The sequence below is a fragment of the Tachysurus fulvidraco genome, chromosome 3, assembly GCF_022655615.1.
Source record: "Tachysurus fulvidraco isolate hzauxx_2018 chromosome 3, HZAU_PFXX_2.0, whole genome shotgun sequence".
NCBI classification, from domain to species: Eukaryota; Metazoa; Chordata; class Actinopteri; order Siluriformes; family Bagridae; genus Tachysurus; species Tachysurus fulvidraco.
The window spans coordinates 16,215,303-16,235,816 of NC_062520.1; the positions used below are offsets into that span (position 1 = coordinate 16,215,303).

Here is a 20,514-nt window from a genome sequence, read left to right on the forward strand (position 1 = left end):
GTGGTGGATCCCTTTCATCTACACCTTATTACTGCTTGATAGGAAATTGGAATTGTACACTGGCAAACGTAATCTAAAAGGGTGTTGTCATCTGTTATTTGCAGGAATTTCTTGGCACACAAACAAATGTGACATAATTGTGAATTTGTGGAATAAAATGTCTCGCGTTATTTGTATAATCGGTTAGTCTGATGCTTTGTGACAGCTATTTTTTTCCTTTTAGCCTCATGAAGAGGTTCCGTTATGGAAACTGCAATAACCCTTTTCCATCATACACTAAATAGTCGAATAGTAAACGAATTTCCACTGAAGTTCCAAACAAGAACATTTCACACTATGAATATAATAGGGATTCTTAATAAATAAATAAATAAATAAATAAATAAATAAATAAATAAATAAATAAATATTATTATTGTTATTATTATTATTATTATTATTATTATTATTATTATTATTATTATTATTATTATTATTGTTATTATTATTATATCATGTATATGAGTACATGTATGTATACTCATATACTCATAGTATTTTTAAATCTACGTTTAAAAGGGATAGCTTTGCTAATCTTAATGTTAATATTTTATGTTAAACGTCATGCAAAACAACCGCAATCATCATACAAAAAAAATCTTTCCACCTTTTTCCTTTTAGTAGAGTTTTACATTTAGGCCTGTCCAATCAGTCACTTTTTTAACAAATAAATCATAAAATAATAAACTGATTTGACATTAAGGTGATTTTTGATTCATGATGTGTAACAAATCTTCGCCATTGTTTGGAGGAACAATGGGAAAGCTGATGTTTTCGTTTCTTAAACGAAAAGTATTTTCAGTGTCACTCGCTTTATAAACAGATTTGTGTTGAATTGCTGTGAATTTAATGTGGTCCTTCTAACCGCATGTTAATCACGGATAAACAGCAGTAGATATAAAACCAAGTTCAGGAACGCTGAACGTCTTTAACTCTAAATCAGTGATGGTCTTTGGTGCACTGACACCCTTTAATGAATGAAACCAAATAGATCTGATCTAATAAAATGGTGACTCTTCCCATTGATATTCATTATTCGTATATGATTCATGCTAAAACGTGAGATTTTTGTGTTACATTAACATTAGTTTAGGACTATTTAGTCTATCCTACTCTTTTCACGTGAAAGAATTCTGAATTAGCAGTGATTCTGTAACTTTGTTAAACTATTAATTTAACATTGTATATTGTTTAGAAATATTCAAATTGTATCTAATCTTATCGTATTTTAATATAATAAAAATACGTTCTATCAAATAATTTAAGAAAATCATTTCTATTTATTGAACAGTGTGAATTTATTTATTGCAATTGATTAGCACGTGCAGGACCCCACTGTTAACAATGGTCATATATTAATCTATGCATTGGATTAAATATTAAAAGCTATACTCAATAGCTAACATGTAGCACTGAGCACACCCTATCCTTTCCAAGTGCCTTTAACATGCTGCATGAGTAAACAATACAAAATGTAGTTTCTGTCTTTTGAAAGAAACATGCCCAATCGTTAGAGTTAGGTTATTTAAGGTTTCTTGGTTTAAGTTTTTGTGATGGAGAAGTTACTAAACTCCCCCACAAGAGGGCAGAATCACTTATACAATTCCAGGCTCCCAACACTGGTCCAGGAAAACCTCCTCTCCAAGTATTTTCTCTGCTCTAACACACATTATCTAGGCAATCAGCTAATTAACAGCCCTTGCTGAATCAAAGTGGGAAAACACCAAAACGTCAGTGTGCCACTGACTGCTGATGGAATTTATGGAAATTGGCTTTTTTGTCTGAAAAAATATTCTGTTTTAAATGATACCTTCTAGCTGGATGGTGTTTTTTTTTTTTTTTTTTTAAAAATAGGAAATGCTAACGCATATCTATTCCTGTATTATTTTACCAAAGGGAAGGCAAAGCCATCATTTCCTTTCCACAGCTACGTTGTTTATCTTATAGAATCCAGAGGATTTCTGCAGTAATCACTGGGCGGTTTCTATTACGCTTAATCAATAGCGCCAGATTGTGGTTGTATAATATAACATATTTCGAGTGAAGCCAAATCGGATGTCTGTTTGATTAAAAAAGATGCAAGCATTAAGGAAATGTAAACCACATATAGGGGGGAAATCACATGGATTTAGCATGTGAGTAATCAGATGGGGTTTGGGCTCTTTTCTAACTCGTCATATGATTCTTCTAATGTCACGAGTTCAGTATTCGCACGTGCAATTTCATGGAACATGCTGAAAATTTTTGTAGCCCTTTTTAGACTTCTCTTAATAATTATGTGTAATCATTATATCGTTGCAAGCATTTCATTGTTAGTATAGAGATTTTAATCCGGTGACGCCAGTTTTGTGATTTCACTGGTCAGGCACCTGATTCAACTCGCCTGTTAATTATCAGGTTAAGTGGATGTGTTGGAGAAGGAAACAAAACAACCGGGATAAGGAAAGGTATATGGGGGCGCATGACTGAATTCAAAACCCTGTTTTATATATATATATATATATATATATATATATATATAAAATTACACACACAAACAAACTTGTATCAACACTGTAGGTGTTCACTGCGTATTTTGCTTTGTGGTAGTGGTGGGGGTGCTGATCATATTCACGCACAGACCCAGCTGTGCACTGGCCCCCGTTTGTGATTGGTCCCTCCTTCGGAGTAAAGGGGCCAGTCTCTCATTCATTATGGTATGTGTTGTTTACTGCGAATGGAATAGGAACAGAGAAACATGTGGACTTGACCGAAGCAGAGCCTCGGGTTTTTAGATGCAGAGGAACCATAAAGAGAGTGACCACAGGATATTGGTGCAATCACGTGAAGAGACGGTATAAAAACGGTTCTTTTTTTTTTGACGCAGAAATTGAATGCTGATTTTCAAAGGAAAAGAAACAAACCTGCGACTGGAGCCCGGAAAAGCCATGGCTGAGGGTACGTGGACACGGTGATGGGTGAATGTGATAGAGGTCTATCAAGGTAGCAGTTTCACCGTATTAGTGTGGCTGGGGGTTGGGTTTCCTTACATTGTATCAGGTTTTAGGGTTTCTTCCCAAAATCTTTCGCCCTGACCCTCCCACTTTTCTCTCCTGGATGGCGAGTAGATGGTCAAGCCTCCCTTTGTTTTCTTCACCCTTTTGGTCAAGATAAGGTTTGTCGTGAAGGGTCACTTTGGTCTGGGGGAAAGGACACAAGCAACGCAAGGTTTTATTTCACTGAAGATGGGTTCGATTTCACACCACGATTTTCAAGGTGAAATGGCCATTTTCGACCTTATAATTGATTGTGTGTTACTTTTAGAAAAAAAAAAAAAAAAACATTTATCTGGCGATGGAAACTAATAGGGGCCCAAAGTCCGGTTGTGCCGATTCTGCGTAGCCATGGCTGTGTTCGTGTGATGTAAAGATTTGCGTTTAATTAAAATGTGCATATCGAAATATACGTTTTCTTGATGCAAACGTGTAACTTTGTGAACCACAAATCATTCTGTATCCGTGTAGATAAAGTGTTCCCCACACAATATTTGGACAAATTTACACAGGCGTTTAATGGTGCAGTTGTTGTCTATCATTCCAGAAAAAGCTGTGTTTCATCTTAAACAATACATCTATTAAACTGTTTGATTTCATCTTTAATTTATAGAACTGGAAGTATTATTCCTAACAGACAGTTTACAAAATTTTTTTGCTCTGTTCTCCGGAAAATATACTAATAAAACGCATACAGACGGTTATGTGAATTTAATGCAGCAAAACTTTGTGCATTCATTCGCCATTGGTTGCTTTATGAGGAACTAGAAATTTGTGTGTTGGTATTTTATGGTTTCCTTTGCTCCTAATATTGCCATTATATATCATTGCAGGAGGGTGCACTAAAACCGAGAAAGAGGAGGCACAGGGCATTGAGGAAGACGCGCAGTCGTTCCACGGTGTCGGTGTGTGCAAATGGTTTAATGTGCGGATGGGTTTCGGCTTCTTGTCTATGAATCGCCGAGAGGGAGTTCTGCTTGAAGTTCCAGTTGATGTGTTTGTCCACCAGGTGACCTTTTTTCTTTTCTTTTCATAATCTTTTTTTTTCTTTTTTTTTCTGGTGCTTCAGCAGCGCTACAGCTGTTATCACTGCCTGTGATAGGACTGATGACTGGAATCATGACAACAAAATACATAACCAGAATGTCTTAAAATGATCCATTGCTGTTGGGGTACTTACCTTTGCTGATCAGTTTCCCATGTGAAACTGCTGCCTCCACCCTTCAGAAAATTCAATGGTGTGGTTTCTTTTGTGGTTGCACCTTTTCATCCTGATTTTCTCTTGCCAGGTTTCTTCTGAAAAGTCATTAAGGGCCATCTGAGGTCTTTGTAAGATCCACCCCCTGCCCCTCAAGCTACAGTATGCTAATAGCTGATAGACATAGGAGATTTCTCACTCAAACCCACTATAGAGACACCACTTTTTCTGAAGGAGTCATTTGACATTCTAAGGCTCTTAATTTACTTTGCAGCCTTCATGTTTAGGATGTGTCCATGTAAATTGTAACAGGGCATAATATTTAGAAATTTGATGAACTATTGAAAAAAGAAAATAAATGTAAAACTAAATGTAAGTTACATATCAATCAATTTGAAAATATTATGCCTAGTAATGCCTGGTAGATGGTGTTCTGGCTATAAGACCAATTAGCTGTAGGGTGGTCCACATGCTGGGCCTGTAGGAACCACAGTTGCTGTGGACCAAAATGAGGAACAGCATGTGAGAGAACAACTGCTGGGATCCGCTAGCCATTGTACAGGAGGACAAAGGAAGCTGTATCCCAATAAAAAGTGCTCTTCTCACCCATGACGACCCCCACTTTATCTAGAGAGCCATCCTTCCCATTGTCCTCTGACATCTTCCTCTACTTCTCCCCTACTACTCAAAGTAGCCATGTGTGACTTCAGCAATATACAGTCAAGGATTAATTACAAAAATTAAAAGGTTTTTTGTGTGCTCAAGAATTAATTGCTAATTAAAATGTTAGTTTAATTTTACAAAAATGCCTGTAGTTTTGTTTTTGTTTTATTTTACTTGGATAGTGGGCTGGGGGAGTTGCTCTGCAAAGAACTGTAGCTCATAACAATAGAATAGCTCAATACACACAGAATAATCTTTGTGTAATCCTAAAACAAGTAGGAAGAAGGTTTTAGACTAGTGTCAGGATTTGGCTGTAGGTACAGTAATGAATTAAATGTTAAATTCTAACATTTTGGACATGGAGAAAGGTATTAATATTTATTAGTGCAAACACTGGTCAGTTGCACATCTATGTTTTACCAGCTCTTGGAACTACATTTGATGTAGTTCATCACATGATGATGCGAGAACAGTTGAAGAACATTACATTCATTTCTTATTACTTTTCTTATTGCACAATTTTCACTTGCAAATGAATAATGCCACAGTTACACACTGTCGCCAACTTTCTCATTCCAACCTCACATTACAATCAAACAGCAGGCATTTTTTACATTTATTAAATATAATATCTGGCCAAGCCTCACTTTCTTAGATGGCTACCTGCCACAACAGAGCTATTCATCAGTGACTTGCTCTAGTCTATGGGTAATGGACGATTGGTTGGATGCTGGACAGTTTGGATTTTTTTAAACAGACCTTTTTAGACAAGCATTGAGTAGATCTTGATGAATCACATAGTTTGTCCATGTACATATGAAACCATGTAAATGTGTAAGAGGATATTTTGTAGTAAATGGATTTTCAGTGCCAGTTGCATTCTGCATGCTTGCAAGTTTTTTTTTTTTTTTTTGTTTTCAATTCAAGATGCATGGTTCAACTAGCTAATAACTGGTAGTGTAGGAAGCAGGAAAAGCTCGAACCACTGCCTGACAGTGGTGTCTCCAGGACTAGAGGTGTGAACCCCTGCTCTGGGCCACCTCTACATGCATCTGTACTGAGGAACCATTTAAGGAATTTTCCTGGGCCCCTACCCCATCCAACTTAACGGTCAGTGTCACTGAGACAGGAATTAAGGCATTGGTGTGTAGTATTGGGGGAGGGTATGTGTGAGAGCCTCTACTATTTGGTGTGTGGAATGCAGAATCTCCAGGAAACTTTAATACACATTCTAAATCATCCTCTAAGTTTGTGGCCCCTCTCACTACATCAGAAAATTAGTTGTGGAATTTTGAACCGATACTAATTCAGGCCGAATTCTGATTTGATGCACATTTGGTCTGACCCGTATACAAATGGCTACAAAGACAGTAATGCATGAGTTGAGTAAACATTGAAAGAGACTATAGATTAGCTTAGAAGAATTATTTTTAACTTGAATGAAATTTTTATTCATGTATATTCATGAATATTTTACTGGTCTGATGTAATTCTCTCAAAGCTTAATTGGAAAATAAATTTTCTTGGATATTGTCTTGGGTATTGCTGTAAAAAATATAACATTTACTGCCTGATAGGATTCTCAATAGCAAATACTAATGAATACAATTTGTTTCTTTTCAGAGTAAGCTACACATGGAGGGGTTTAGGAGTCTGAAGGAAGGTGAGGAAGTTGAGTTCAACTTTAAGAAGTCTTCCAAGGGTCTGGAGTCTGTGCGGGTGACAGGGCCTGGAGGAGTGCACTGTATAGGCAGTGAAAAGAGACCCAAGGGCAAGACTGCTCAGAAACGCCGCTCCAAAGGAGACAGGTGAGGATGAGCTGATTTATTGGGCTTTTTCTTAGCAACTGTACATGAAGTATTAACTGCAAGCTTAAATCTGAAAGAGTGCATGTTCTTATTGCATTGTAAGTGGAGATTTTAAACTCACTTAAGTTTTATTTGTAAAGTGATTTGGTCTTCTCCACTAACTCTTGTCAACTCCTCTCATGGTTGGGGTCAATCAGACAGGCTTGACATGTGACCTGGATCAATAACTGTTTAAAATGTTTGGCCAATAGTGCTATCCTACTCAATAGATTTACCCTTATGTCCACCCTCACTCCTGTGGTCGTCTTTAACATTTTAGACCACTTTCTTGTATCTGTATGTAGGTTCTGGTTTAAATTTTAGAACTCTGCATCCATTCGTTCCTAACAAAGATTTTTCACAACACACATTATGTTGTGGACCACTATTTGGATTATAAATATGGACAGATGTTCGAGGTGTATTGGGTGGCCTCTTGGTCAGTGAGATCTGGTTATGGTAAAGAACAAAATGTAGCTGAATTTGGGTAGGGATTGTTACAGCCCCAAATAGTCCCAAGTGGCCCGTTTTTGATGCAACTGCTGTGGACCGCGTTGGTCCTTTAAGAGGTGCCACAGCTGTCTAATGTGATTACTCATCCTTGTCAATGACAACGGTACATTTTAACAAGTTGTTTTTGTTAGAGCAGCATTGTCCATATGCTTCATCCTTATCCCTATCACAAGATAAAACCTATGTAGAGAAGAAAATTTATATTAGAAAAGGTAAATATTTATATTCATTGGAATTTGAATGAGCATAGAATAAAATGTCGGTTATCTCAAGAAATGTTGTAAAGAAATTAACAATCTTATATAATCAAAATATAAGTGACTTCTGTGCTGTTTGATTCTCATTCCTGTTGTGAAATCCTGGATTCTCCACGTGCGCGCGCACACGCACACACAATGGGAGTTGCATAAACACTAGCACACATACATTTTTGTTTTATATAATACTCTTCAGGATCCATTGAGGAAGAAACACAGCAGCTTATTTAATTGATAACAGATGTAGGTGCTTGAAAATGGTCAGGGGTCATTGTTGCCATGGAAACTGCATATGTTTAGGGCTTGAGGTGAAGTTGGAGGAGCAAGAGGTCATAGTTCATAGGTTAACATTGCAGTTTTTTCTGACAAAGGGATCCATAGACTTTCTCCACACGCTTTCTGTGATTGATCCACACCCCCAAGCTGCTGCTGTGGTGGACCCACGTGGACTCTCACTTCAGTGCTTATGAACCACCAGCAGCATCACTGCACTCCCCAGTGTCCCGACATGACCTTATCTGCATATGCATCAATACAGTGGTGACAGAGTTCACCCACTACCCATCTGTCATTTACATTGCCACGCGTCGCCGTGATCTAAAACATTTTTCAAAGCCAACCCCCTTTCACTCTATTCAATGGCTAGAGCAATTTTATTGTACATTTGTCATGATTACCAGTGAAATGTTATTCGGAAATGTATTGGCCAGATCCATGGTGAAAGTTTATATTCACTTGTCAAGTTCTGGACCAACTATGTTTTATAAACATTATACAGCAGTCAAATATTGGAAAAAATGGCAGTTCCTTAAACTTGTATTTTATAGCAATTTGTAATAATCATACAAATGTTTTATTTAATTACCAGTTTATGTGGTTGACAGAATTTTTTTTTTCTCAGTACTTCTCAATCTAAATTAATTAAATGAATATCCTGGCCAGTGGACAATGTTTTCCTGTGCCCATGTGGGTTTCCAGTGGGTTCTCTGGTTTCTTCATATCTCTCAAATACATGCTAGAAGGCCACAGTGATGCAAAATTAGTCCTGAAAGTGTAAATGAGTGTGTGAAGGTGTGTGTTGCCCTACAACTCGGTGACTATACAGGCCATGGGGTCAGTGATCTTAAAGTTCTTGATTTAGAGAAGTGGAATTGACAAGTTACAAAAGATCTATATATAAAGGAAAGTGTTCTCTATACAACTAAGGCTATATGAGCTTTATTAGTGGCTTGTAGGTTCCATATTATCACTCTTTTTTTTCTTCTAAATATCCTTTACAGTTTTTTATTTCTTTATTTTAATAGATATAGTTAGCAAATTAGTTAATCATTCTTCCAGTGTCCTGTTGTCCTTTTAAGAATTATTTAATCTTTGCTTCTCAGGTGTTACAACTGTGGAGGTTTAGACCACCATGCAAAAGAGTGCAAGCTGCCTCCTCAGCCAAAAAAGTGTCATTTCTGCCAATGTGTTTCACACATGGTTGCCAACTGCCCAGCCAAAGCCCAGCAGTCCTCGCCGAGTTCTCAGGAAACACCTTTCTCTTTGAAGGAAAAGGAAGAAATGGATAATTATTCCCCTCCACTTACCGAGATCATCAATTGAGGCAAAAGTGCACAGAGGACTTTGGAATGGAGCTCACAAGTCAATCATACATCTACAATAAAAAAGGTGAACATAGGTTCTGACTAATGCTGCTTTTGGAGCTACCTCAGATATATAAAAGAAGGGTGAACCATTTTGTCATTGGTGTAACACTCAGGGATAGAATTGTTTATACTCAGGGATTTTCACCATGCAATATTGAATCTCAATAACAGAAGTGACCTCAATGTATCTGACTTTTGATTATACTTTTCTACATGCTTTGATAATGCTGACAAGAGAATGTGACATTTTGACTGACAAAGAGCAGAGGCTGTGGAGACAATACTCTGTAACGAATGTGTATTTCAGGGATATTTATTGTGAGGTTCAGGGTCTGGAAGAGAGCTGGGGTGTGTTTACAATCGACTGACCTCACCACCTGGGGCCAAATGAATGTTACATTGGCATGGCTTGCCAGTGATTTCTTGTTTGTTTTATCCCTGTTGAGTTATAGATTGTGATTATTTTAAAACAATAGGTGTTAATTTCATTGATTATTTGCAAACTACACTCTGAATTCAACTGCTACTCATGCCTGTGCTAATAATGTTTGCCGTTTTCTAAGAGTTTATTCTTTTGATGAAATCCATGTATAATTCACTACAATGTTGCCTCATTGCCTCCTCAGCTGCCAGACATGTTTAGAAAGAAGAGGTGCATGCAGATCTAGCCTTACTAGTCTTTAAAAAGAAGCTAGCAGACTTTCTTATACATTTAATATATACCTTATATGTTAACCTATAAGAAGAATATTTATTACTGTGGCTTCTCCTCAAATACCCTTTCCGTTACATTGATTTTATTGTACACATTCTTCCTCTTCTCCCATTATTTATGAAATGTTTAATTTACAGACTATGATCATTCTAATTCTATGCACAATTTTGTTAGACGAAAACGCGTGTTGGGAACTTTGTATGCTTATCAGTGCAAGTCTGCACTAATCGTGGAGCTTATGCTTATTTTACTGTTGCTTATTTGTTTTGAACAATTTTTTTTTACATTTTTTTTATCTTTATTTTTTATAAATTACTGTTTTAACATAGCTGTAACGTATGATATTTGTCAATTAACCACAAACCTGAAAATCAGGGAGAGACACAAGACTGTAAGATGTTTATGTTGGAAAAAATGACAATTCCAGAATCACACTCTTATTAAACTGTAACATTAACAATCATGTTATGTAACATTATGTTTATATTCATTTTTTAAATTAATTTCTTTAGAATATATGACTGCCAACAATCATGCTATTATTATAACACATTTTGTTTCAAAATATATAGTTATTATATATTCTATATAATTGTTATAATATTAATAATAATTAGGTTTTTTTCCTCCCACTCTCCAGGCCATATTTTAAGGTTATTTAAAGGTATGAGGAAACTTGTGTATTTGCACAAAGATGGAGCACCGTTTAAGCACATCTGCCGCTGTTGGATGTTTTTTTCCATTTGTATTACAACTTTCTGCCTTATGATGGAATTCGATACTATTTTGGCATTTATTATTTTTGTTGTTCCGTTCCTGTAATTCTGTTCAATGCTTTTCTCACGGTTCAAATGATTCAGGAAAATAAAACTGTTTTAGAGAGTTTATTGCCATGAAGTTAAGCTTTTGGTTTTGTATTTTATATATTAATATGTATTTTGTAATTATTTTATTTCTATCATAGTCTATAATTTGCCCTGTTTGGGCTAATTTGGTAAATACTTTTCTGGCAATTAAATTTATATTCTTTAAAAACTTTCTTTCTGAATATTGGTTTAAAAAAAAAAAAAAAAAAAAACTCTTAGGCTGAGTTTCCAATGAAGGAGTTTGTTATATTGACTATTGAATCTCAAGTATGCACTGCAGGATTGCTGTGGCTTAAACTATTTTAGGAAACCTGTTTATACTTGCTTAATAAATTCAATTTTATAAAAACAACTTTAAACAGACTGTCTATCTTTCAGTTAAAGATTTAATGAAAGCCTAAATTTCTTTCTAAAGTTCCCACTTAAAGAATCAGAAACGTCTTTATTGCAAAATACTGTGTTTTTTACATGTACAAGGAATTTGCCTTGTTTTAATGGTGCATAGTAACATGAAGAAGGGGAGCTTTAAAACCTATGAATACTATGAGAATAAATGGAATTTATATTAGACAGATGAAACATTAACTGTACATCTTTAGAAAAAATCAGTAGGGATGAAGTATAAAAACTAGAGGATACAACTGTTATGAAATAAACCCAGAAGCAAGAAATGGGGGGGGGGGGGGCGCTTGCTTATTTATTTATTTATTTTTGCTTTGACAAGAATAAGGCTGTGTCATACAGATTTCAACAATATATTATTCATTTAAATAGCATGATACTTATAATTTGGAAAGAAATAAATTGCAGGCTAAGGGAGATTGGAGGATGAAAGATAAAAGTTTAAAATGTCTTTTTGATTTTTTTTTAAATAATAACACAAATATAATATATTAATACTATTATAATTCTATAATTATACTAATAATTAATATTTTCATTTAAAATAAAAATCATATGTTCTCTCCTTAACGCCTCTATGTTTGTATTGTTATTATATTTTACCCTAAACTGAACTGTTACTCCACAGTACTCCAGATCAATGGGCGGCAGTAATACACGTAGACTTCTTTGCCAACCGCCTTTAAAAACCGCTGAAGAAGACGAATATCGATATATTGCGCAACAACATGGCCGCCTAGTGTACAGCAAAAGTTGACAGTTCAGACTGCAAATAATTTGCAAAGATGCAAACATCGGAAGTGATATAAGATAAGATGGAAGTGTGGCGTCTTGCCCGGGTTTTGTCCCGGACATTGTGTCTTAATAAATCGACGTGTGGAGCAGTTTTAGTCACCAGTCCATTTCTGTCCAGTGGTACGACTGTGCTACAAGGCATCACTTCTCGCTCTTACTCTTCAACGGGGCCAGCAGTCACAGAGAGCACCGCGCTAGTGTACAGGAGACATGGAGATCCTTCACAAGTGGTTCAGTAAGCACTGGTTACAGAACGTAAACATTTCACTTCGAGACACCTGCCATCAGTTATGTTGTTTGTGTCATTGGCAGGTTGGAGACTCGCAAGCTTCCTGAATTGGAAGCTAAAAGTGTCCTTGTGAAAATGCTTGCATCTCCCATCAACCCTTCGGATATAAACATGATCCAAGGCAAGAAAAATGCCACCACAAGTATTTACAGATGTCTCGTTGTCAGCGTTAACGTTTATTTGATGCGTATAAGAAAACTCAGAGCAGATACATACAAAAACATCCTTAAAGTTATAAATGTAAACAAAAGAGCTCTGTTCCAACTTATTCTGAGCAGCTACTGTTTATCTAAACACAGATCAAAACAGGTAGACCATCTTGTCAGATGTTAATTTTGGTATTAAATCCCCTATACAGGTTTTGGTCTTTTAAATAAGTAATAAAATGGTAATTAGAAAATCTAAAACTTTTAATAATAGGTTTGGTCAAGCAATAAGGAAGCTTGAAATGAATTTACTTAATGGTAAAGATGGTCTACCCATTTGACCAGCATGGCCTGTGCAGGGAAGTTGTAGCCTAGTGGTTTAGGTGTTGGACTATTGACCAGAAGGTCATGAGTTTGAATTCCAGGTCCACCAAGCTGCCATTTCTGGGCCCCTGAACAAGGCCCTTAACCCTCAATTGCTCCATTGTTTAAATTGTAAGTCAATCTGGATAAGGCTGTCCGCTAAATGCCAGAAATGTAAGTCTTTTGCCAGTTGCTAAGTGGCCAGTCTAAGCTAGATTTTTTCAGTATGTTTTTAGACCTGCTAAAAACAAGTAAAATTAATGTGCTATATAATCCTATTAATGTGCTATATGAAGCTACAGTGCATATGGACAAGCAAATGGTTAGATGTCCTTTTGATTTATTTAAAATGGATAAGTGTCTCTCCCAGGGTTATTTTAACCCACTGCCGTTCATACGCTATGCTTAATTAGGAACCTACGCAATACTGCCTGATCTTCCGGCTGTTGGTGGCAATGAGGGAGTGGGTCAGGTCTTAGAAGTGGGCAGCCAGGTCCAAACAATCAAAGAGGGTGACTGGGTCATTCCTAGAGATGCTGGTCTAGGTAAGTCTTCACACCGTATGTTGATCTTGAATCCCTAATATGTTTCATTTTTTTGTTATGTTTTTTGTTTTGTTTTTAATTTAGATATTTTTGTATAGGCACATGGAGTGCTACTTCTGTTTTCAATGAGGGTGATCTGGTGACAGTGCCCAGTGATATCTCTGTCCATTCAGCTGCTACACTAGGAGTCAACCCTTGCACTGCATTCCGAATGCTCTCTGATTTTGAGAGTTTAATGCCAGGTAATATAAGCTTTTATGCCAGTGATAAAAGGTTTCTATTTTTTAATCCTAATGTTAAAAACTGAAAACTTTTCACTTATGCATTTATCATAACCTCGGATTTTAGGAGACACTGTCATCCAGAATGCAGCTAACAGTGGAGTTGGACAGGCTGTGATCCAGATAGCAGCAGCAAAGGGTGTCCATACAATCAATGTAGTCAGAGACAGGTAAAATGATTATTTAACGATTGTCATAGATTGTACAGCAATCTTGGCTGCAATTTTCTTTTAGCCCAATTTACAGATAATTTGTCAATTTCATGAGTTATGTGTAAATAAGATTTGCATGATTTGTTTTTTCCAGACCTGACCTGCAACAGCTGACTGAAAGACTAATTGCAATGGGAGCCACTTACGTGATTAAAGAGGAGATGTTAAGAAAGCCAGAAATTAAGGACATCTTCAAGGCTAGTTTTCAAATAATTAAACTAGGATTTTTGTTTTAGTTGGCATTTGCATATTGTATTTTTTTTTTTACTTTAGAGCAACACCAAAGTTTTTGGTTCATTTAAAAAAAAAAAAACCCAAGAAGAAAGCTACTTATGCTAATAATCTTAACACTAATGTTTGTTTGATACAGGTTTGTCCTCGACCTAAACTGGCCCTTAATGGTGTGGGAGGAAAAAGTGCCACAGAGCTTCTTCGACAGTTACAGTAAGTTGCATTGCTTGATAAGAAAATGGTTTTAGTGCTTTAAAATGTTAAAATATTGTTCATTAAAACAAAATTGTGTAGGGCTGGGGGCACCATGGTGACATATGGAGGGATGGCCAAGCAACCTGTTACTGTGCCTGTGGTAACCTTATATATTTTAAACTGCATATATGGCATACCTGTACTGTATGTGCTGAGGTTATACTGTCTGGTTTAAGCTGTAATTTCTTTGTTTAGAGTGCTCTCATCTTCAAGGATGTAAAAGTACGGGGATTTTGGGTCACTCAGTGGAAAAGAGACAATAAGCATGGTAAGCACAAAAACCATAGTTACCATAGGCTTTGTGAATTAACAACCTCATTCTCCTGATGCATGTATCGAAAATAAATCTAATCGACATATGTGACAGGGCAGGTAGTTCTAGCTTTCTTGAACTGTTTCTGTGATTTGCACAGATGATGAGGCGTTGCGTTTAATGTTGGACGAGCTATGTACACTAATCCGTGCTGGAAAGCTGTCAGCCCCATCCTGCACAGAAGTGGGAATGAAGGACTTCCACAAAGCTCTGGACAATGCCATGAAGCCATACATCTCCTCTAAACAAATCATTGTTATGTGATTCTTGTACACAAATTGTGCTTTTAACATTAAAATCTAATAAGTGCTATTCATTTGTGTAATCCTCCAGAAATAGTTCATATTAGTCGGAGCCTCAGATACTTCTGTATTATTTAATACAACATTAAATAAAACATTAAAAAGAAAAAATGTCAGCTTCTAATTTATGATAATTGTATATGAAGGAAATATTTATTGATTTTGGTCATATAGATGAATGAGTTGAGAAAAATATTGTAATAAATCCTAAACTATTAGTATGACCAGTTTTAATAGTAATATTACACAATGCAGAGCATGTATATTTATGTACAATCATTAGGATTAGTAGCTGGCCCACAGGCTTATAGCAAGTGCAATATTTACAGTCAGAACTGCTGGGATAGATGAAGAAGCCCGCTCCTTCACCACACAGTGCTCATAAGCCTCAAAGCCAACCTCTCTCATAGCACAAACATGGTCAATACGGCAATCTGCATTGCATACTGACAGGTCATAGTTTACGGAGTTGAAGCCATAATATTTCTGCAGGTAGCAGTTCTCATGTGCTATTTGTTCCAGCACATGGCTCATGGAGATAGGGGAGGCATCCGGCACTTTAAACGCTTCAGTCAGACGATACTCTTTTTCCCAGCGTGCACGTGCAATGTTCGCATGGGTCAAGTTCAGGTAGTAGGTCACTATGTCCTAAAAGATGATAGAATGGAAGAGACTTGGTCACAAAGTCTTTTTAAATGAGAGAAAAATAGATTATTGGTTTAAGGGTTGTTTGATTGTTTGGGTTAATTTTTTTTTTTGGATGGATACTGTTACCATACCTCAACCAAAAGTGTTTTGGTGTTATACTCAAACACCCGAATGGCAGGATTATTTGCACCATCTTTCACTCCAGGTAGTGTTGTTTTCCAAGGTGTAACTCCTGGGCTCAGGAACATTGCACTGATTGGAGATCCTGTGACAGAAATATTTTACTCATTGTTATTTATAACATTTAATGATTCATAACACTACATGTGTTCACAATCAATATGACTGATGATACCTGCTGAACTGTAGAACATCCGAAAGCTGTCAGTATGGTGATGACCAAAGAACTGGCCAATTATAATATCATGATATTTCTGAATAAGCTCTATATATTGTAGATTGAACTCAGGCCTGAACCATGGCTTATGTCGTTTCTTCTCAAAAAACCCCGGTGGAACATGACCAACAATGTACACCTGAATAAAGAAAAAGCACAAGTATTATTCATATGAGCATTATACAATACAAACCTGCATTTTTCACACTTTGTCATAACTTGTGGTGTTTAAGATGAAGCATAATGTGACCTTTTCCTTGTATTTGGCAGCTTCAGTGAGCACTTGGTCTGCCCATTTAAACTGGTCTGCTGGATCTTTCATATTTTCCGTGATTTTGTTCTGGTCATAATACAAATTAGTATTTAGGACCAGAACTCTGAGACCGGTTTGATTTAGCAGCTTTTCTGTATAATATCCACCTGAAAACAATACAAAAAAAATGAATTTAGAGAATTCATTTCTTACATTAACCATAAAATCAAGCAGACCCATGGTTAAATGTGTGTTTGTTTAAGTTTCCTCTATAACAGGGGTGTCAAACTCAAATTCACAGTGGCCAAAATATAAAACTGAGATAAAGTCAGTGAAACTGACTGAATATTTATTGAATATGAATATCAAACTGAATATTTATTGAAAAATTAACTGCAACTGATATGTAATGTTCAACCTTTTTCATTTGGAAACAAACTTTAGTTTTGCTTAAACACAGGATTTGGAACAACCAGAGCTTGATATTACAAACACATAAGGAATTAAATTTGAAATAAAAGACATATCAGTGGTCATTTCGCAAACACATGTTGACAAACTCTCCCTCATTAAAGGGCCGGGCAGATTTTGCAATCTCAATCTCTGCTGCCACAATAAAGCTTTGCAGCCTTTACAACAGCTTCACTTTTTGATTTTGCTTTCATGAACATAGTCTGCCGGGAAACCAGACTTTTTTTCATCTCCTTCACCTTCTGGAGCTTCTGCTTTACGTCCAGGTCCTTAAACTTCTCATAATGTTTCGTTTCATAGTGTCTTCTTATGTTATATACTTTTGTTACAGACACGTTATCTCCGCACACAAGACAAACAGGTCTGTCCTTTATATTCGTGAACAGATAATCTGCCTCCCACCTGTCATGAAAGCTCCTATTGCCCATCTTTCGTTTGGCCATTTTTGTGGAGAGTGGAATTAACTTGCCCGATGTGACTGTAACATGGTTGTTAACGACTGTAAACAGAGAATGAGGGGCGCTTGCTGTTCGTGACTACGCGTCAATACAGTGGCAAGGCATTCTGGGATTTGTAGTATTAGCGGAGCATGCGGCTAGCCAGCTGTAATGCACATTTGATATGATCTCGCGGGCCCAATATAATTACACCAATCGTAATTGACACCCCTGCTCTATAACTTTCCCATCTTGAAAGAATTCCCCACTTTTACCTTTTTTAAAAGTATCCCTTGATCCTGGATCAAGCCAGTCTTCCCATAGCTTTTGTACATGCTCATAAATGTTGCTTTGTGTGGGTGGCAACTGACTCTTGGGATGGTAATCATGATTGCCCAGAGCTGAGTAGACCTTGGTTTCTAAGAAAACAAAATGAAGAAAACAAAGTAAAGGACCTTTTAAGAGCTTTTAAAAGATCCTTTAGGACCTTTTTAGTTTTAATTGTACTAGATACAAAGATAAGGTTCATACATTAAAAAAATTATAAAAATGACAGTACATACTCGGAAACAGTATTTTTATGAGGCTGGTAAGATTACCAATGATTCCCACAACTGCCTCTTCTCCCAGATTTTCATTAGGAACATGAGGTGTATCATCTCTGTAGAGGAGGTTCAATATTTTGCATTAAATGTCAGAAAATATATGCTGGTTGAAAATAATTTTGTGGGTGACATTAGTTATCCATGTAAATTAAATTAAAGTGCTAGATTTCTTTGTTTTTAAAGGAAAGTTCAAATCTGTGTATTTAACAGTATCTTTTACAAGTACGTATCAGTAATGACAATGAATACCCAGTCCAAATAATGAAGTCTGGATCAGGTAGGATATCCTTCATAGCATGTACTGTGGAATTGATGAGATCCCATGGTGAATCACAAAGATAGTCTCCAAATTTCCCTGCTTGTGGAGTTGGACGATTCCCACTTGAATCACATACTGATCCTGAATTTCCATGTGCTAATTTGTATGTAGGATCCCAATGAAGGTCTGTGATATGCCAAAATCTACCTGAAATGCACAATTAAACATAAATCACAAATTTGTACTATTTCAGTCTACAGTGAGACACCTAAGATACAATAATGCCTTTAGACTTAAGCCAGACCACACAATCTTAACATGCATGGTAGCTAATTATGTCTTATCTTACCACTGCTACACAGGTTTAGAGTTCACTCCCAACTTGACTCAAACCAAGGACTATTTTTAAAATTTTCAGTTTTTGACCAGTTTTACATTCCTATAATACTGTCTTTAATTTTATTTGTAATAGTGGACTATCTGATTACATACTCTGGAATCACTTAAAGATAATCAGCATTTTAAGCCTATTTCATTTTTAAAGATCAGCATTTTACAGAACTCACCTGTCAACAGCTTGCCTTGCCCAGAGATACTTAAAAGAGCAAGAAAAAGAACTTTCAAGACGCAGTCCATAGTGAGACTTATCCAACTACAGTCGAGGCAGAAAGCAGTTGCCCCTTGAAATATTATCTACTAACAAAGGCATGTAATCGTCAACTGACAGTAAAGTGACAGATAAGATACAGCAGCTGGAGCAACTGAAACGACACATTAATATCTTCCCCTTTTTAACACCAACAGCAAAATATATCTAATCAGTAACAAACACTGTTGATTAAACCTATGTTTGTACATGATTAAAAAAAAAACATTTGTAAACTTATTTGTTTCAACACCATTGTCTTTTGGTTAAACCACTAAAACACTTTATTTAAATCAACTGGAACAAAGCCATCCACCCAACACTATAAAAGGGAAAGTGAGATGAGGACTTTGTCCATGCTATGAAAGTGAACAGTAATTAGCTGACCCACAGCTAGGCATATGTTGCTGCAACATATGTATAGGTTGGATAAATATATTGAGTAAATGGCAAAAGAGCTTAAATGAATAAATAACATGAATAATAATATTTCATTCATTCGTTCATTTTCTACCACTTATCCAAACTTCTCAGGTCACTGGGAGCCTGTGCCTATCTCAGGCATCATTGGGCATCAAGGCAGGATACACCCTGGACGGAGTGCCAACCCATCACAGGGCACACACACACTCTCATTCGCTCATGCAATCACACACTACGGACAATTTTTCCAATATTCAAAATATCTTTCTTTACTTTTCTAATGTGTCTCATTATCTTTTGACAGTTTGATCATTTTGATTTGTCAATGTTTTAACAACATTGTAAATAAATTTTTAAATTATAAACTAATAAGCCTTTAAATTATAAACTAATAAGGCCATAGCCTTAGAACCATTTTTGTAATTCTGTAATTCTTAATGATGTCCACACATCTCTGCACTGTTATAGCCTTTATATTCATTCACTGTATGCCTTTATATTTATTCACTGTACTCCTGTATGTCCACACATCTCTGCAATGTTATAGCCTTTATATTTATTCACTGTATATGCCTTCATATATACCACTTGCTTTAAATATGCTAGATATTTATCTGCACTTTTGCACGACTGATACATTTTGCACTTCTGGTAGATGCCAAACTGTATTTCATTGCTGTGTACCTGTACAATACAATGACAATAAAGTTCTATCTATCTATCTATCTATCTATCTATCTATCTATCTATCTATCTATCTATCTATCTATCTATCTATCTATCTATCTATCTATCTTTTGTTGAAAACAGAAACACAAGCACAATATCGGAAACAACACAGAGAAAAGCAAAAAATAAAATAAAATAGGAAACACGATAAAAAAGAATGGGATGAGAGAACATCAATCAGAAGGCAAAGTTTTGGGTGGAATTTAGGTGGGATATAAGTGGTTGTTATTTATCATTGAAAAATACACAGCTGCCATACTGAGAACATTAGCAATTTCAGTTTCAAAAAGAACATAGTATTGACAAAGTGAAGTGTGGTTGTGGTTTTAGTCGACTGCCACAGAAAATTTGTCATCTAACTAATAAACAAAACATATGAATCAAATTACATACAGAAGTGTGACATATTATCTGATTTCTATATTAGAACCAAGCCTTGAAACAGTGAATCCTGTGGAATATTTTAAATTCTATGAACCTTAGATGTGCAAAAATTGTGTTTGTATGTAATCTGTTGAATGCTCACTTCCACCATTCAACCACAAAACCGGTGGTCAGACACTTTTATATTTAGCAATAGAATAAACCACTAAATCCAAATGTTGAAAGTAGATCCTTAACTTGAGTGCCCTTTGAAAGAGGCTGAACTCAGGAAAATCTTCCCAAATCTCTTTAAGTGGTAAACAATGAAAATTTTGAAATGGGGAAATAGAACAGCTAAGATGTTGGCAGCTCA

General features: G+C 36.1%; 3 protein-coding genes across 13 annotated transcripts; 2 read left to right on the forward strand and 1 right to left on the reverse strand.

The window, feature by feature from the left end:
• The first annotated feature begins 1,374 nt into the window (after nucleotides 1–1,374).
• lin28aa (lin-28 homolog Aa) lies at nucleotides 1,375–11,128 on the forward strand. Of its 8 annotated transcripts, none has more exons than XM_027149847.2 (6): nucleotides 1,375–2,174; nucleotides 2,906–2,976; nucleotides 3,147–3,294; nucleotides 3,905–4,080; nucleotides 6,556–6,740; nucleotides 8,932–11,128. In XM_027149847.2, exons 3-6 carry the CDS (start codon nucleotides 3,147–3,149, stop codon nucleotides 9,149–9,151), a joined length of 729 nt encoding a protein of 242 aa, XP_027005648.2. In that variant the 5' UTR covers nucleotides 1,375–2,174; nucleotides 2,906–2,976; the 3' UTR covers nucleotides 9,152–11,128. The 8 variants fall into 8 exon arrangements, with proteins under 8 accessions (XP_027005648.2, XP_027005651.2, XP_027005647.2 ...); XM_027149846.2 differs by lacking the exon at nucleotides 1,375–2,174 and adding an exon at nucleotides 2,202–2,486; XM_047811599.1 differs by lacking the exon at nucleotides 1,375–2,174 and adding an exon at nucleotides 2,580–2,735.
• A 742-nt stretch (nucleotides 11,129–11,870) lies between these two features.
• mecr (mitochondrial trans-2-enoyl-CoA reductase) lies at nucleotides 11,871–15,021 on the forward strand. 4 transcript variants are annotated; one of them, XR_007140253.1, is made up of 10 exons: nucleotides 11,871–12,208; nucleotides 12,262–12,383; nucleotides 13,185–13,316; nucleotides 13,415–13,558; nucleotides 13,665–13,767; nucleotides 13,904–14,006; nucleotides 14,180–14,253; nucleotides 14,335–14,395; nucleotides 14,472–14,563; nucleotides 14,709–14,733. XR_007140253.1 is itself a non-coding variant. In XM_027149996.2 (10 exons), exons 1-10 carry the CDS (start codon nucleotides 11,994–11,996, stop codon nucleotides 14,870–14,872), a joined length of 1,191 nt encoding a protein of 396 aa, XP_027005797.1. In that variant the 5' UTR covers nucleotides 11,872–11,993; the 3' UTR covers nucleotides 14,873–15,021. The 4 variants fall into 4 exon arrangements, 3 of the variants coding, with proteins under 3 accessions (XP_027005797.1, XP_027005798.1, XP_027005800.1); XM_027149996.2 differs by having other exon boundaries at nucleotides 11,872–12,208; nucleotides 14,491–14,563; nucleotides 14,709–15,021; XM_027149997.2 differs by having other exon boundaries at nucleotides 11,872–12,208; nucleotides 12,286–12,383; nucleotides 14,491–14,563; nucleotides 14,709–15,021.
• Nucleotides 15,022–15,041: 20 nt separating this feature from the next.
• On the reverse strand, nucleotides 15,042–18,874 carry smpdl3b (sphingomyelin phosphodiesterase acid like 3B). The gene is made up of 8 exons (XM_027149995.2): nucleotides 18,547–18,874; nucleotides 17,971–18,187; nucleotides 17,680–17,777; nucleotides 17,392–17,535; nucleotides 16,206–16,375; nucleotides 15,914–16,094; nucleotides 15,690–15,823; nucleotides 15,042–15,558 (listed from the first exon to the last, which is right to left on the reverse strand). Exons 1-8 carry the CDS (start codon nucleotides 18,614–18,616, stop codon nucleotides 15,196–15,198), a joined length of 1,377 nt encoding a protein of 458 aa, XP_027005796.1. The 5' UTR covers nucleotides 18,617–18,874; the 3' UTR covers nucleotides 15,042–15,195.
• Nucleotides 18,875–20,514: the final 1,640 nt, after the last annotated feature.

Excerpts from the sequence above, each read along its gene's own strand:
- lin28aa (XM_027149847.2), top strand. The coding sequence starts at position 3,147 with ATGGTCAAGCCTCCCTTTGTTTTCTTCACCCTTTTGGTCAAGATAAGG. Across the intron at positions 3,295-3,904 it reads TTCACACCACGATTTTCAAG|GAGGGTGCACTAAAACCGAG; the intron begins GTGAAATGGCCA and ends ATATCATTGCAG. Across the intron at positions 6,741-8,931 it reads CGCCGCTCCAAAGGAGACAG|GTGTTACAACTGTGGAGGTT; the intron begins GTGAGGATGAGC and ends TTTGCTTCTCAG.
- mecr (XM_027149996.2), top strand. The coding sequence starts at position 11,994 with ATGGAAGTGTGGCGTCTTGCCCGGGTTTTGTCCCGGACATTGTGTCTT. Across the intron at positions 12,209-12,261 it reads GATCCTTCACAAGTGGTTCA|TTATGTTGTTTGTGTCATTG; the intron begins GTAAGCACTGGT and ends ACCTGCCATCAG. Across the intron at positions 12,384-13,184 it reads GGATATAAACATGATCCAAG|GAACCTACGCAATACTGCCT; the intron begins GCAAGAAAAATG and ends ATGCTTAATTAG.
- smpdl3b (XM_027149995.2), bottom strand. The coding sequence starts at position 18,616 with ATGGACTGCGTCTTGAAAGTTCTTTTTCTTGCTCTTTTAAGTATCTCT. Across the intron at positions 16,095-16,205 it reads CTGCCAAATACAAGGAAAAG|GTGTACATTGTTGGTCATGT; the intron begins GTCACATTATGC and ends TTCTTTATTCAG. Across the intron at positions 15,559-15,689 it reads CCAAAACACTTTTGGTTGAG|GACATAGTGACCTACTACCT; the intron begins GTATGGTAACAG and ends ATCATCTTTTAG.